This window comes from Hakea prostrata, chromosome 4 (assembly GCF_041222555.1).
Source record: "Hakea prostrata isolate BN-2017 chromosome 4, UWA_Hpros_2, whole genome shotgun sequence".
Lineage (NCBI taxonomy): Eukaryota > Viridiplantae > Streptophyta > Magnoliopsida > Proteales > Proteaceae > Hakea > Hakea prostrata.
The window spans coordinates 38,124,817-38,142,150 of record NC_142603.1 but is presented as its reverse complement, the minus strand read 5'-3'; the positions used below and the strand labels follow the sequence as shown (position 1 = coordinate 38,142,150).

Sequence of the window (17,334 nt, the reverse complement as noted above, 5' to 3'; positions counted from 1 at the left end):
TTGTAGAATTAGTAATAGGCATGGTTTCGATATTTTGTTACTTTTGTGGACGATTTCTCCCGTCTTACATGGTTGTATCTTTTAAAGGATCAGACAAAGTTCTTAACTACATTTAAAAGTTTTATTCATGAAATTCGGACTCAATTTTCTCTTCCTATTAAAATTTTTCGGTCTGATAATGCTTTAGAATATGTGCAACATGATATATCTAACTTGTGTGATTCTCTTGGAATGATTCATCAAACCAGTTGTTCATTCACTCCCCAACAAAATGGAGTGGTTGAACGCAAAAATCGTCACCTCTTGGAGGTTGCACGCGCTATTTTGATTCAGATGAATGTTCCAAAGAGTTACTGGTGTGATGCAATTTTGACTGCTGGTCATTTAATTAACCGCATGCCTATGCCTTTGCTTTCTGAAAAATCTCCTTTTTCAATTGTTTTTCCCAATAGAGAACCATTTTCAGTTCCACCCAAAATTTTTTGTTGTGTGTGTTTTGTTCACATACCACATCCTTTGGATAAACTTTCCCCCCGTTCTATTAAGTGTATTTTTCTTGGGTACTCACGCACTCAAAAAGGTTTTCGCTGTTATGATCCGGTTCTTCGCAAACAATTTACAAGTGCGGATGTGACCTTTTTTGAAGACACTCCTTATTATCTAAGTCAATCTGTGTCTGTTGAAAATGTTTTGGATGATAGTCCTCCTATTCCCTCTTTAGTTCCTTCCACTAGCAATGTTCCTCTACAGATTTATCAGCAAAGACATAAGTTGCCAGAACATATTGTGGATAGTAGAGTTCCTCCTAACAATATTAGCGGCTCTCCTTTAGTGGAGCCTGAAGTTGGCCCTACGGATGTTCCTTCTTCATCCTCTCCACTGGCGGATTCTTCTAGTGGAGATCCCACTCTGCCTTCAGATGACTTACCAATTGCTTTAAGGAAAGGTACTCGTATTTGCACTTTACACTCTAACATTGTTTATCCTGTTTCCAATTTTGTTTCTACCTCTCATCTCCCTCCTAGCTTTCGTTGCCTTGCTTTGTCTATGTCTGCCGTTCATATTCCAACCCATCATATCGAAGCTCTTAAAATTCTTGGCTGGAAAGCCGCTATGGATGTGAAATGGATGCTTTACATTCTCGTCATACATTGTCTTTAGTCAACTTACCTCCTGGGAAAGATGTGGTCCGCTGTCAGTGGGTGTATACAATTAAATACCATTCTGATGGTGCGGTTGAAAGGCTTAAGGCCCCGCTTGGTGGCTAAAGGCTATACACAAACATATGCTGTAGATTATTTTGAGACTTTTTCTCCTGTGGCAAGACTTAATTATGTCCGTGTCTTGATATCTTTGGCTATGAATTATAATTGGACTCTTTTTCAGCTTGACATAAAAAATGCATTCTTATATGGTGATCTTCATGAAGAAGTTTACATTGAGCAACCTGCAGGGTATGTTGCTCAGTGGGAGGACAGTGTTCGTGTTTGCAGGCTTCATAAAGCGATTTATGGACTCAAACAATCTCCACGGGCTTGGTTTGAGAAATTTAGCAAGACTGTGGAGTCTTTTGGTTTTGTACAGTGTTATTCTGATCACTCTATGTTTGTTAGACGGCAGGGTGATTGTGTTGTCATTATGGCAGTTTATGTTGATGATATTGTCCTTTCAGGCAATGATGTTGATGCCAAGGTAAAAAATTCGATCGAAATGAACATTTCGACCTTGGAAAAGGTCAAAATTTCGAGGTTTCGGTCGAAATTTCAACCGAAACTGGATACTTTTTTCCTGATTCTTGAAAACTCAATTTCGAGCCTCAAATGCACTCAAATTGATTTGGATTTTTGAATACTAGCTATTTCAAGCATAATAAACATTATAATAACTACTAGTTTACTAAAAAACTACTGAAAATGTAACATCCAACATTCCAAGTATATAGTACATGAATCAGAGAAGAAGTTGTATTGTTATTACTTACAAGTTACAACTTACAACTTACAAGTCTATTCTATTCAAGCCTCAAGATCTCCCTCTTCCGTCTGCACCCCATACAAATGACAATATAACTCCCATTATGTTTGCCCCCGCCCCATATAGTTTTGGACATAGTCAAAAACTGCACCTCTGTATGTGGCCTCATCCACATGCATAAGATTCCCTAACGGTGGGAAGTTGTGAATCTCCAAAGGAACTGGTGGTGGTGGGCCTTGTGGCTGTGGAATAGTGTGGAAGATCTGCTCAACAAATGAAAGACCACCCTACCCCTGGCTCTCAGGACTAGGAGAAGGATAAGGATACTGATAAGGTCGCAGTGGCTGACTCCGATAATCGTCAGTGGGAGGGACACCATAAGCTCCATAGGCCGCTCCATAACCATAAGGCTCCAGTCGTGGCTGACTGGCCTGACCCTGAATCGATAGCCATGAGGGACACCATATGGTCCATAACCATAAGGACCATAACCATAAGTCGACTCGGTAGAACCAATACTCTCCACAGCAGTATCATATGAGGACTCTGCAGGCCTATGCCATCCGGATCCTCTGGAGGTGGAGCAGTCTCTAGCATCATCAATGTTCATCGCTCTCATAGATCCCACCTAGCTCTCGGCATCGGATGGACGGTATGACCCATATGATGGCGTGTCCTCTGTGCTTCAGCCATGCTGTCTCCCCTTCCCCTTCCTCGAATATGTAGAGGAAACATTTTTGCCTCAAGATGCAGCTCCAGTATGGTCTGAATCCTGTGTCGCGTGGGTGAACCGACTCTCTCTCCGTGAATCTCGGTGGTCGTCCTCCCCCCCCTTGACTCTCACGTCCAGCAGGTGGTGGTGGTGGTGGTCTCTCTCTAGGATCAGCTGAATCCTGATCACGAGGTCCCACACCCTCCTCATCCCCTCCATCATCATCATCACCACCATCGTCGTCATCGCCGGAGGCCTGAGTCACCTCATCCTCAGTGTCGGACCAGAAAATCAAATCCTCACTCTGGGTGGATGCACTAGGGTGTGGCACGAAGGGACGAGCGGGCTCTGCATGTGGCCTCCCCTCTTGGGCCATGAAGTCCCCCACATCAGCCCCCATCTCCTCTGCAATCTGACTATTGGGAAGACCTCCATCCTCATCCAGCAATCTGTCTCCACTATCCCTGATCCAGTCAACTATTGGGTTATCATCATCATCCATCGGCCAACTCGATATTGGTGCTCTCTCTATCCATCCCTGTCTAATATGATCCTCTCTCAGTATCATATTATAGTGTAGGTAGACAAGGTCCTCTAGACGCTTCAAACACCCAATTGGTTGCGCCTCTTCGAGTGAATGAGGCTGAAGGTGCTCCAATTTCGCTCACAACCAGTGGCAGAACATGTTTGGGAGAGCACTTTGCTTGCAATCCTACTCAAGTTGTGTGAATCACGTCCAAATTGCAACCACCACTCAGCTGCAACAAACATAGACTCCAAGTCATTTTAATACTTAAATAATTAAATTAAAGATAGAATATAATAATTAAATGTATAATGAAATAAATGAATGAACTTACCCGCAGGGGCGGTTTCCCGTCCCGATACGGCCACAGCACGACTGAAGCTACCAGTGGCATCCCTAAAAGCCTTTATCTAATATATAAAGAGAAAAAACAATAACTAGTTAGTAGTTACTAGGTTAATGACTTAGTATAAAACTACGAATTGTGAATATCAAATGATTCTAATCACTATCTCACCTCCATAAGGAAATGGCGAAATAGGGTCGATTTTGGGTATTTTATAAGCTGCACAAGTGTCGTTTCGGCCCGATATGGTATCGGGTCGAAATATCGACTCGTATCGACCGAAATTTCGGTCGATACGAAACGATATGGATACTTTTCGTGCCTACTACTATATTTCGTTTCGAGTTGGATTTTTGCAGGCATTTCGATCGAAATTTCGACCATTTCAATCGAATTTTCTTCCATGGTTGATGCAATCCATACAGTTAAGGCACACTTACAAAAAGCTTTCCAAACCAAAGATTTAGGTGATCTACAATATTTCTTGGGGATTGAAGTGATCCGCAATAAAAAAGGAGTAAGTTTGTCACAAAGAAAGTATGTGTTAGATCTTTTGACTGACATTGGCATGCTTGCTTCTAAACCTAGCGACATTCCCATGGATCCTCAGTTGAAGTTAGGACGTGATGATGGTGACTTGTTAGATGATGTCCATCGTTACAGGAGTCTTATTGGGAAACTTATTTATCTTACTGTTACTCGTCCTGATATTTCTTATTCTGTTGGTGTGTTGAGTCAGTTTATGCAATCTCCTAGGAAGGCTCATTGGGATGCAATGATGAGAGTGCTTCGGTACCTCAAGAGTGCGCCCGGAAAAGGGCCCATCTATCGACCAAATCGGAGTATGGACTTGGTTGCCTTTTCTGATGCAGATTGGGCTGGATCCGTCATTGATCGCCGGTCAACCACAGGTTATTGTACTTTTCTTGGTGGAAATCTTGTGACTTGGAAGAGTAAGAAACAGTCCACCATTGCTCGATCTAGTGCTGAAGCTGAGTATAGGGCTATGGCCCACACCGCTGCTGAATTGATGTGGCTTCGTTCATTGTTAGAGGAAATAGGATTTCCAGTTTCTACCCCTATGAAAATGTTTTGTGATAATCAGGCAGCCACTTACATTGCTAGTAATCCAGTGTTCCATAAGAGAACGAAGCATATAGAGGTAGATTGTCACTTTGTGCGTGATGCAGTGAAGAAGAAGCTTATAGCAACTCCTTTTATGAGCTCTATTGACCAATTAGCTGATTTGTTCACCAAAGCTCTGTTCAGACCAAGTTTTCAGTCTATCTGTTGCAAGCTAGGCATGGGAGATTTGTATGATCCAGCTTGAGGGGGAGTGTTGAAGTATACATAAATTTGGAGTTTTAATGTTCACGTGAGCAGTTTTTTTACCGTTCACGTGAACAGTAAAAACAGCTTTTATTGTTCACATGAACAGTATTTTGCTGTTGTTTTGATTATATTTTCTATTTCTAATGTGGGAATCTTGCTACATAAGTTTTGGGAGTTTTTTAGAAAGCATAGTTTCTATTTTGGTGGTAGGTTCTATTTTCAGAACTTTCTATTTTAGAAGTTAGGAAGTTACTAAAGCTGTAATATTTTGTTTCCTTCTTCTAGAGGACAATTACTTGTCTCTCAAGTTGTATTAGATTCATTAGAAGCTATAAATAAAAGTGCTCTATGATTCTAGACTCTTTAGCTAAGAATCACAAGTCTTTTCTACTGGTTCTTCATCTCTCTTCTCTTCTTCTTCTTCTCTCTTTTCTCTATTCAAGTTCAACTGCTATTTTGATTGTTTAAAGCTTGTTTTCTAACAAACCTGAAGGCCAAACCTCAAAAAAATTAAAAAATATTGAAGTACAACAGAGCTTTCTATCAAATCCAAAAGCCAAAGAAGTGAAAGAACCAAACAAGACCTTTCAAATCAAAGAACATGTCATGGTCTCCAGATGGTGTATCAGAGATCACTATTCGGCCAACAGAACCAACATCTCCACTCATATCTATGGAATCTCCCTCACACTCAACAAGAACCTGTTCAAAAAACCAGCATTTCCCAACATGGAGTTACAAAATAATAAATATCACAAGTCAAATTCCAAAAGACTATAAACATAGTGGTGATATATAATAGAAGCCATAAGCCCACAGTACTCATACATTGAAGCAACAGAAAACCCTTGAGAACTCAAAAATTAGTTTCATGTTGCACTGTCATTCTTTGAATTTATGACTTGCATCTAAGCCATAATTTTTCCGTGGTAAGTAGGAAAACTAGCTGACACATCTCACAAAATATTTCTAACTTTATGCAAGTATTTGTCAACATTAATTATAGAACATTAGCACATAATTCAGATACCTTAAAGATGCATGAAAAATGCCAGACTTCTTATAGACATTTTATATCTCCAAAACATTGTGATTCTTTTCATATATAATTTCTGATTTAGAATTTTCAATTAATAGTAATATGAGTACAACAGACCGGCGACAAACTGAAACAGAACAAAGAAGAAGATGCAGAGAAGATGGAGAGGAGTTGCTTGTTTCTTGCTTTGTGAAGCAATTGTAATCTGTTTTTTGCTGCACCAAGTAACAAGACTACATCCTATAGAGGCAAAACATCCAGTAGTAGAGCATCTGAAACCAACATCCCCTGCACATCAGCATCAGAATGTTCTAATAAGTCAAAACTGTGGTGAGAATGAAAGATTAACCCCTTACTGATGTAGGTCACCAAACCTACCCCAAGAAGAGTCCCAAGGCTCAAAAGAAGTCCTAGGCCTGCTGCCAGCAGCAAAAGAAGCACAATCGATACCAGGGGTAGTTTGGTCATTTTGACCGTCCTACTCGAACCAGCTGGGCATGATTGTAATTAGGAGTTTGTTAGGAGTTCAATTTTGTTTTTAAGTTATAATTTGAGTCAGTCTAGGATGAGATAAGTAGAAGTCCTGTTTGAATTCTATTTTATATGTTAAGAGTACAGATAAAGTCAGTAGTAGTTATTAAAGGCTATAAATAGACTACCTATGACTGTAAGTTTGCAACAAATCACACAATTGAGAAACTGTTATTGAGAGTTGTTGCAGAAAAAATCAAGGTTTGATTAAGCTTCTAGGGTTTTAATTGGAAGGATTTCTCCTTCGGCAGCACTGTTTGTCTGCCTACACTTAGGCTGCGTTTGTTTGCTGGAATAAAGGTGGTGTGGGAAAAAAGGGGTGGGAAAATTCTTGAAAAAAGCAAAATTTTCCTACTTTTCCTTTATATCCTAAAAGTGCATATTGTTTGGTTGCTTGGGGTGGGAAAGTTAGAGTCAAGTTTCCTTAAATTAAGGAAACTTGTCTGGTGAGGTGGCAACCCAACTTTCCCACCCCAAGTCTTTTCAAAATCCCACAAAATATGTGGAACTTTGTGGAAAAGTGTGGAAGAGTAAAATGTGGGACCCACAATTAACATTTTTCCACACTTTCCTTTCCTTTCCTTCTCCCTCACCCCACTACACATGGGGCCCACATGTTCTTTTTTCCCACCCCACCTTTGCAAACAAACGCAGCTTACTTCTCTGTCCCCAATGCAGGCTTCTAGAATTGGTATGTAACAGGGCTAGATTGCTTCCGCCCTCTTTTCCCAACCCACACTACTGTCCATTCCTTTTTGTCATCCTCCTAAACTCTAATTTTTCACAACTCCCACACCCTCCATCAGAAATCCCCACCCCCTTCTAGATCCATAATGCCCTCCATTCCCATCACTACTCGATCCCAATTCCAGTCCCGTTTCCCACCTCCAAACTCTAAAATCTTGATGCCCTAAAACCACCAAACCTAAACCCTAATCTGATATCTGAAACTGAAATACTGTTCAGATTTCATAAACCCTAGACCTAAACCCTAACCAGGCCTGTTACTCCCATCCAAGCACTACACCCTGACAACCTATGCTAAAAGTTTAGTGAACCCTAGTCACTCTGCTGATCATCTATTTAATCTAGGTTTCTTGGCTGCATAGAAAAAAATTCGAGGGAAACTCAAGTTTCGACCAAGTGAAAATGGGAAACCTAGGTGGAAAACTGGAAAATTTCGAGGAAACTAAGGACTTTTTCGTGCAAGTTTCGACAGGTTTTAGGGAGTATTTTAGGGTGAGACTCTACATTTAAGCTAATTAGAGTATAAAGAACACATTGGTTATATTTTGCTAAAAAAATTAATGTAGATATGTCATTCATTGTACATAACATCAATGTAGAGTTGTCCGAGAAGTAGCATTATGTAATTTCTTTCTTCAAAACATTAAATACAAAGTAACTGACAATAAAAGGAAAGTACAACTTAGTGCAAGAGGAGTGCCAAGAGTGGATCCATCCTGTGCGTTGAGTAGCACTGTACCTGTAACATTCTCCCCTCCAACCAATGAACATAGACATCCCATGACATTTATGCCTATGTTTGTCAAGGTAATCGACAACTATAAGTTTATAAGTCTGGTCATCAACATGCCTAAGATAATCAGTCTAAGGGAATATGCAATTTGGATAAGGAAGTCCTGATGGAGGGGGTATTTGTTGTGGTATTTGGGGAAACATGAAATAAACAAAAAATTGAAATCTGGGAAAGCTACAAAACTTGTAGCAAAAAGTCCCAAGTTTCTATGAAATTTCTCAGGTTTCCACGAAATTTCCCAAGTTTCCACGAAATTTGGGAATTTTTTTCTCATGAACAAACTGGGTTGAACTAGGTTTCGAGGTTTCAACAAGTTTCAACGAAATTTCGACTGTTTCGATCGAAACTTGGGATTTTTTTCAGTCCCCTAGTTTTTCATTTCAAGGTTCCCAAAATGGAAATTTTCGGTGGAAATTTCGCAAGTTTCAATGGAATTTTGTTCTATGCTTGCCCGTCACCCTTTTGAGGCTACATCACTTATCTAGAGCTAACTTCAAGTATTCAAATATGACAAATAGGTTGCCATTGAACTTAGGTGAATGAGTGCACTAGCTAACCAATCCAACTATAAACGAAATGCCTAGTCTAGTGACATTGAAGTACCCAAGTTTAACCGTCAATCGTCTATATCAATGTTGATCCCCAAAGTCTGATATCATATCAAAACATTCATCTGCTCATCCATAGCACGTTTCCACCCAACATTGGATAAAGCTTCATGATACAACTTGGGGATAGTTCCGGCAGAAAGAAAAACATTGTAAATGATTGATAAAGATATGGGAGAAGAGAATCAGATATAAAGTTTGCAACTGGATAGGTGGGTGAAGTTGTTGCGTACGAAAGCATACCTTTCCAAATAGGTGGTAAACCAGGAAGACCAATAGAACAACGAAATGGATTATAGTGAGGGGTTATAGTGGTAGATGCCACTGTGGGAACTTCTTGTTGGGGCTCCATTGGCACATTCCCAAAGGAGGAGAATCAATGATAGTAGGAGTGGGATAAGTGGTTCAGATCTAGGCTATGCAAGAAAGACAAAAGGTGTACTTGACAAAGAATCATTAGCAGTATCTTCAAATAAAGTAACTATAAAGTAGCCTTACTCAAATAGGGCTAAAGCTTCAAGGATCTCTAGGTCTAGACTTGAATTCGAGGCCAAAAACTAGGGTTTGGTTCGGGACTATGGGTGGTTTTAACAAGTTATTTCTCCAATTGGTTCTTAATAACTATGTTCCAATTCCCTGGTCCTAGTTCTGGTTTTGGTTTTGGTTTGTTTGATGTGACATTGAAGGTTACCCTTGGTGTGTTGGGTCTTTCGTTAAGATGGGGAAGATTTTGAGATGGGATGAAAAACCAGGGGAAAGGAAAACTTGGAAGGAATTTAAATTTGTTCTTTAGAATAACCTCTTCAAGTGTCATGATTTTGGATGGGTGGATTGGGAGATATTGGGTTTTCTTATTTTGGATTGAAAATAGGGTGATAATAACAAGGATAGACAGATCTAGGGTTTGTTAGGGCAGAAATTGGGATCGAAGGTCACTAGGGTTGGGGGATGATGAGCCTACAGTTTGGGACAGATCTAACAGTTAAATTGCCATAGATCTGACTTGAATTTTGGGTGTAATGGAACTCCGAGAATTCAAGCAAAATCAAGAAAAACAGAAAAAAGACATCACAGCAGAAGGGGATTGATAAGGGCTTCCAGCAATACCTCATTAGGAGGACTTTAAATGGAGCCTGGCTGAAGCTGGAATGCTGCTGTTGATGGTGGTCAGGTGTGCCTCCTACAGCCACTGTCAAAGGATCTGAGCTGGACTTTATTCAGAACCTTCCCAGGGTTGTATTGACAGATGAGACCCTCTACTACTTGAATCCTCAAACTAAATGATTGATTTAATGCTAAAATTTATGAGTGCTTGTAGGAAGCTTTACTGATAAGAACTGCCTCTCCCAATCAAGTGTATGGTTCATTTATAGATGCTAGGGGCTGGGTTTCCGACATGGACTTGTATTCCCAGCCCCATACTGCTAGAACTCAACAACTATTATGTCTAATAGTTTGCCCTGTAACAAGGACTGCATTAAACTCTCCTAATTAAACACAAGCTTCTAATAAAAGAAGTTATATACCAAACATACCCCTCACATGGGCAGAATTGTTCTGCCCTTGCCCTATCGAGAAAACTCAAAGAAAGCAATTGAAATTGAAACCAAGCAGTAAAAACTGAAACTAAAGCAATTGAGCAACAACCTAGGTGGCTCCCTTGGCCATGGCTCTTCCAAGCAATCAATCAATCTGCTTCTAATGCCAGACGGGTCGCTCATGATCTTTTGTGCAGACTCGATGAAAAAAATAAGGGATTTTTTAGAATGACACGGTGCATGGGACCAACCACTTCTTTTTCTCACCACACCACTTGGTCTTAGACTTGTTCTTGGGCTAGGAGGGCATGGATACAGCATTGCGCTGGCATTGGCAAATTGTCTACAGGAAACAGGATACCCTTTTGGGTATGAGAATATCCAAGAAACATATTTAGTAGCCCGAGAGTTCGTCAATGCCTAGACAAGAAGTGTGGACAAAACAACACATCCAAATAGATGAGAATGAACAGAGAATAAAGGAGCATTAGGATGTAACAGAATGAAACCTAATTGTCCAGCAGAGATGATTGCATGCAATTAATAAGAAAGTGCCGCATCACACCAAAAGTTCTTGGGAACCTTCATATGAAGCATAATAGACCAAGCAATGTCCAAGAGATACCTACTTTGTGCTCAGCCACCCCATTTTGTTGGGGAATACAAGCACAGCTGGTTCGATGAACTATACCCTCAGACAAACAAAACCAGAAATCTCATTTTGAACACATTCATGGGCATTATCAGCATAAAATTTCAATTGAAGGATCAACTAGGGTATTTATCTCGATATGAGTATTCAAAAACAAAGACAAATTGAGACTGATCCATTAGTACACCCAAGACAACTGCGAGTTGTCATCAACAAAATTAACGAAGTCAGAAAACCCCAAACTATTTTTGACATTACAAGGACCCTAAATGTCAGAATGAACTAATATACAGACAAACTACAAGGCAAACTACACATAGGAAATGAGGACCCATGGTGCTTCCCTAGTTAACACTCTTCACACTTCAAATCCAACTGGTCCTATACTATTCCTCCTTTGTCCAAAAAACTCACCCACAGGTTTTGAACTTGACAAGGATCAGCATTATTCAAAAAATTTAGTAACCTTGATGCTGGAGAAAATGAAATATGGAGCAAAAAAGGAAACTGACAGAATTTGCCCAAATTTTAATCATTTTGTCTAGTACAATGCTCATTTCTGCCTAAACAATATTGTAGCCATTTCTCTTCTCATCTCTTCAGCCAACTCCTGGAGTGTTAGATCTTATATAGCTCAGATACCAATACAATGTAGCCTCCATAGAACGAGGTCCAATCTATCGAGATCTTGATCAGTTAAGACACCATAGCAAGGGTCCAGGGTAGGTTTGGCTATGGCCCATAGGGAGGTTCCTAGGGTTGTGGATTGAATGGGATAACTTTTGTAGTTAGATATCAGGGTGGTTAACGAGAAAATCCTTATTAACCTCAGATGGCTTGGATACATTAATTTTCAAAGTGACTAGGTTATGTTTCAGGTGAAGAAGGTAAATTTTTTAATTTAGGGAGAAAAATGGAGTATCCCTAAGTGATGGATATGGGAAGCAAATGAGTTCAAAACCAAACAACACAACATTGAATCTAACCTAGGGTTTCCTAAGAATGTAATGCTCCATAAATTAAGCATGGATTTGGCTAGGTAGAATTGAATTTGGGATTTCTTGATTTTAGAGGGTGAATTTATGGTTTCAAATCAAGAATTAAAAATACTAGGGTTTGGTTGGTCAGAATCAAGGAAGAAAATTCGACCGAAACAAGAATTTCGAGCTTGTAAAAGGCCAAAAATTTTTTATGTTTCGGTCGAAATTTCGATCGAAATTGGACACTTTTTTCTGGAAATTGGAACTTCAATTTCAGGCCTCATATGGACTCAAAATTATTTTGATTCTTGCATATTACCTATGTGAAGCATAATAAACACAATGGAACTAGTATTTTGCCAAAAAATAATCATATAAAATTTATCATTCAAGTATACTAACAAATGACTGGTTCCGACAAGTGCAAATTGTATTGCATACAAGCATAGAATAATCAGCATACATGAATTGTTTGGTAGAATGGTTACATATACAACAAGTAAACAAAATAAAATGATCGACTAGATCAAGTGATGGTGTTTCACATATATTAAGTTGAAGCCTATATATCATATATACATAAAATAAAAATACATAATTTTAGAAAATAATTATTAAAATAAAAAAACGAAAAAATGGTAGCAAATAATAAAAAGATAAGTTCAACAAAGCACAATCATAGATCATAGTCCTACGCTAAACATATATTAATTTCAAGGCAATACAAGATCATTTAAGGCATGAACAAGACAAAAATAAAAAAAAGGGGAAGTTTGGAACTGGTGGGTATGGCTCATGCTTCACATTCTAATGTTGTCCGAGTTTCCTTTGTAGCTGTTGTGGCTTAGGTGTTTGGAGGCAAAAAATGAGCAAAAGAGGTGTTTGAAGGCAAAGGAGTCGAGGAAATTAGGTGAAAATGGGATAGAAATCAATAAAAACTAAGGAAAAACAAGTTGGATTGTTGAAATGGTCGAAATGGTCGAAATTTCCGAAATTTCAGTCGAAATTTGACACTTTTCTGAAATAACTGGAAATTCGTTTTGTTTTTGAAAAATACAGACATTTTGACCGAAATTGTCGAAATTTTGGTCGAATTTTCTTCTATGGTCAAAATAGTTTGTACTTTGGATCCAAGGTGGGGATTTATGTGGAGGTACTGTTGGGAGATATGGAAGTTCTTGATTCAGAGAGAAAACGAATCAAATATTGCCAGGGAAGTAAGCTCAGAAATTAAAGGTGAAAGGAGAAGGTGGTGATGGGACATAGGCGGCCAAAAACTTGGATGGGAAGCCTTGTGAAGCTATGATCGAACAGAATAGTCATGAAGGCTGTCGATTCAAATACAGCAAGGATCCTAACATGATTTCACCAAGAACCTTAAGAATTAAGATAACTCTTGGAGCTTTTATGTCCAAAGTCGACCTAATCAGAAATTGCAGGCAAAGCACTCAAACTTGCGAGGAAATGACTTTATTAATCAACAGTAGACTCCTCCAAAATTATTATTTTTCCAGGGGGAGTGGGGATGGCAATATGACAATTGAAGACACAGTAGGATTAGGACTTCGAAACAGCATCTGACAAGATCTAATAGTCTGACCTTTACAAGCACTTGGGCACCCCAAATCATGGGCTGCTTTATTGAAATGAAAGACCTAATAAAAGGACCGACTTCCCTTTAAGGATAAGCAGAATTACTAAACTTACCCAGCCCAACCAGAAATTGTGCTCTACAAGAACTAAGTACAGAAGTATTCTATCCATTTACTGGTGTGCTGCTGGGCAGCAAGCCTAGGTGCTTCTCTTGGCCTTGGCCTTCCACTTGGTGTGAGATTTGAGGTCCCTGCATCAAATAAGTTTGAGAATTTCAGTACGGACAACAAGCTCTTAAGTATGCTGTTTCTTTTGTCTATGACGTTTTTTCAAGATTCATCCAAAGCCACGGGCATTACCTTTGATAGCTGGAACCCCAACTTGAAGAGTTTGAGCCTCTCTATGGAGCACAACCAAAAGATTAGATTTTGGGGTCCATGACTATAGGACTATAGTCAGATACAAAATTGATTGTGAATGATCAGGATAGGGATCAAGAAATTAATTGGCCGCATATGAAGCAAAGGTCTAGGCTTTTTTCTGACAAACCAGAGGCTGAGAAGCTCTCTAATCTGTATGCTCAGGAGCCCTTGAGGGAGAAAAGAAGGGGCTGCTGCTGCCTAAGGAAAAGCAAGATTGATAGTGGAGCTATCTGCAGAGAAGGGAGAGAACGAAGAGTACCATGAACATTACTGAACAAAGTGAATAAAGAAAGAGAAGAGCGGATAGGGGAGAAGAGAAGGGAAAGGAAAGACAAGAGGGAGCATTCTTGTCTACAAAATTCAAATCCAGAATCTGTTCCATTAATGCACAAGGAAGATGGTTGCATGCATCTCTGATCTAGAAAGCAGAAAAAACTGAATGCTCCAAATATTTTAGTTTCCTAAGATAAATAAACAAGCTCTCAAACTACCTTTTCGGACTTATCTTGCTAAACGAACCAAACCTTCAAAACTGAAAGTTAATCTGATAGGAGTCACCTAAAGATATAACTCTTTCAGACAAGCAAATAGACCGCAAAAGATTGGAATAACAACTAGTATAAGACAATTCCAAACTAATCTCTAATGGGGCCTCAACACCAATTAAACTATCAATTTCCCTGCAAGAATTCACAGCAGTTGTTCGCACATCCATATTCCAGTCAAAAACTTCAGCCAAACTTATATGAAAAAGAATCTAGTTATATTGGCATGAGACCACACCTTTGAACGATGGACCTTGTCTGACAAAACCAAAGGCAACCTAGAAGTGGAGGCCTGCAAGTTGTACAATGAAGCTCATCAAAAAAAAATTGGGAACATATTAACAATCAAAACTAGTTGATTCGCCAAGGAATTCAGAACATAAATGATAAGTACACCCAGCATGTGTATCAAGTAGTAACCAACTGTTGTCACAGCATCTTACATGAGTTTCAATATGCTTGTCTGGCATTTCCTTGTGCGCAACTTCCCCTTCATCCCCATTCCCTGCAACACTACTAAACATCAAGATAAACCAAAGAAATAAGCGGTTGACAAATTATACTGAGGGGGAAAAAATACTCAAGGTAGATGACCCACTACATTTCCTTCCATTTTCCCCCTTTTTCCCATCTCGTTTGCAATGCTGTTCATATGTCTAGGCATCCCTGAGAGAAGGCTGGACAGTATAGGCTGTACAATTTTGCCTAGGCAGCCCAATGACCATTTAGTGATGCAAATCTAAAGACCTACATCTGCAAGAAGAAGAACAAAAAGTAGTCCAAGTGTCTCACTAGTAGCAGCAGTGGTACCACTGACATGGGACAAAACAGGAAGAAAAGGAGGCCAAGAGTTCAAGACACTGTTAATGCAAATAGTACACCCCTAATTTGCCTTTGCGTGAATGATACTACAGATATTGAAGGGGCCAAGGTCAGATCAAGTGAAAACCTTTTGGGAGGCTGAGGGTCTTAATTATTTTGTGACTATTTTACTCTGTACGAAGTTGATTTCTATTTTATCATAGAGAGATACTTTCAAACTTCAAATTCTCAGCAAAGTTAAGTCTCTAACTTCAGAATTAGAAAGCTTCAGTCTATGTTACTGCTAAGAATCTAGGCTAAATAACTCAGCCATGTCTGGTTTCTATTTTTAGTAATCAAAGTTGCTATTTTTGTTTGAGCAAACCTTTGCCTATAAATATGCAATTAGATGTTCACGGCCCAAATCAATTTGGAATATTGATTGCTGAAGTTTTTCTTTGAGTTCTATTCTCTTTTCCCATGTTTGAGTTGTTTGAGTGATAAGAATAAGGACCATGCTATGAGATCTAAATACCTAGAGATGAGGAACTTAGCTGAGAGAGCTGAACTACTTTTATCCCTTTTTTAAGATTTGTTTTCCAGCTATTCTCATCTTGCTCGAACCCTATTGGAGCTGTTCTTGTATTATAGATAAGAAGAACTTCAAATTGAGATCACCTTTCCCACAAGCTACAGTGCTAAACTGCTGCTAGAACTTCCATTTGAACAATGTATTGACTGATACAGTCTGATTGCAACTATTACCAATTTTACCATAGACTGGCTCTTAATTGAACCCCTTGTACATTAACTACTACTACTATCCATAGTTTTCTTCATTTTTATACGTCCATTGAACTGGTTTTTCTGTTTCAAACCAAAGGATCAATTTAAGTAATTAAAAGATTCCCTTGAAAGGAATTGGGAATCTTTTTCTTGTTTTAAGTGGTCATGTGACATTAACTAACCACATGAGCCACAGCCTATGTAATAGAATTTGGCCAAGGATGGAAATTAGCTCCCCAGCTCCAAGGCTTCTTAGAGTTATTGGACCCTACGCCATTACAAACAAAGATGATTGTGGGTGTAGGGGGAGAAGAGAGAAGACACATGTTCGGACTTTGAAATTTTTGCTCTTTACATGTTGCTGCTGCCTTATTTTCAGTGGAGATCAACCTAATGTCCGCTTAAGATTGGTTGGATTGTGTAATCCAATCAATTCCTTGATGGTGGAGTGCAATCTAATGTTCAACAAAATATTTCCCTTCACAATGAAGTCAACGAAGCCAATGCAAATCGTTATTGGTGAAATGTTGAATTCATGCCTGGAGATATGGCTATGGTCAAAGTAGCACATACTAGTTCTTATTTTATGTGTTTCTTCTATAATATGGATAGTGAGTACAGTTGTCCTAAGGGTTATTTGGGACACACTTTTCACTTATTATAAATGTCAGAAGCCAAGGGTAAAAAGGGAAAAGAAAAATTAAGGGGAATTTCGAGTTTGCCGGGAGTCTAGTTTCCTTTTCTGTGATGGACTTGACTCAGTTTTTTTATAGAATCCTTAATAACGATCATGCAATCTTCTATAATTCAATGCGCTAGTTTAGGAGGCTTACAATTTATCTAATACCTTAGTTGCTGCACTTAAAATTTACCTAACACCTTAGTTGCCGCACTTCTTCCTCTCATCTCTTCTCTTCTCAGTTTCTTCTCTGGTTTACATCATATCAAAGCCAGTATACTAAATTTAATCCTTTTAATCCCCAGCCCTATTGATTCAGAAACTACTTTAACACCAGGAGAGGAATCACAGCTGGTTTGTTTAGGTTTTCTGGTTTTTGTTTGAAAGGGGGTCAGCACCTTATGCTGGTTATTTTAATTCTGGATGTTATTGTGGACCAAGAAGTCCCTAATCTTCTACTTCTGTTTGAAGAATTATTTGGTTTCTGAATTTTTTTAATAGAAAATTGGGAGATTTTTTAAACAATTGTTCTGCTGTTTCAAGCACTTTATTCTGTTAGCTTGAGTACTCTGTTTTAGACCAGAAGTTGTGGTGCTTTGCTGCTGCAATTTTTTCTGCAAATCTGTTCTGTTTCAAGATTGAATATTGGTCCTGAGACATTCTAGTTCGATTTTTTTTTCCTAGGTCTCTAACAGTGATTGATCTGCTGTGGATTGGCTACTGGTTATGC

General features: G+C 39.0%; 1 protein-coding gene across 4 annotated transcripts in view; it reads right to left on the bottom strand.

Annotated features, from left to right (window-relative positions):
- The window catches only part of BIN4 (double-stranded DNA binding protein), a 43,475-nt gene that overhangs the window by 14,440 nt on the left and 11,701 nt on the right, over positions 1–17,334 (bottom strand). For all 4 annotated transcript variants that reach the window (XM_089152943.1, XM_089152942.1, XM_089152944.1 and 1 more), the window contains exons 3-5: positions 14,782–14,843; positions 14,577–14,630; positions 5,475–5,592 (exon numbers count right to left, since the gene is read on the bottom strand). In XM_089152943.1, the coding sequence (XP_089009069.1) occupies positions 5,475–5,592; positions 14,577–14,630; positions 14,782–14,843 (234 nt within the window). The remainder of the gene's footprint in view (positions 1–5,474; positions 5,593–14,576; positions 14,631–14,781; positions 14,844–17,334) is intronic.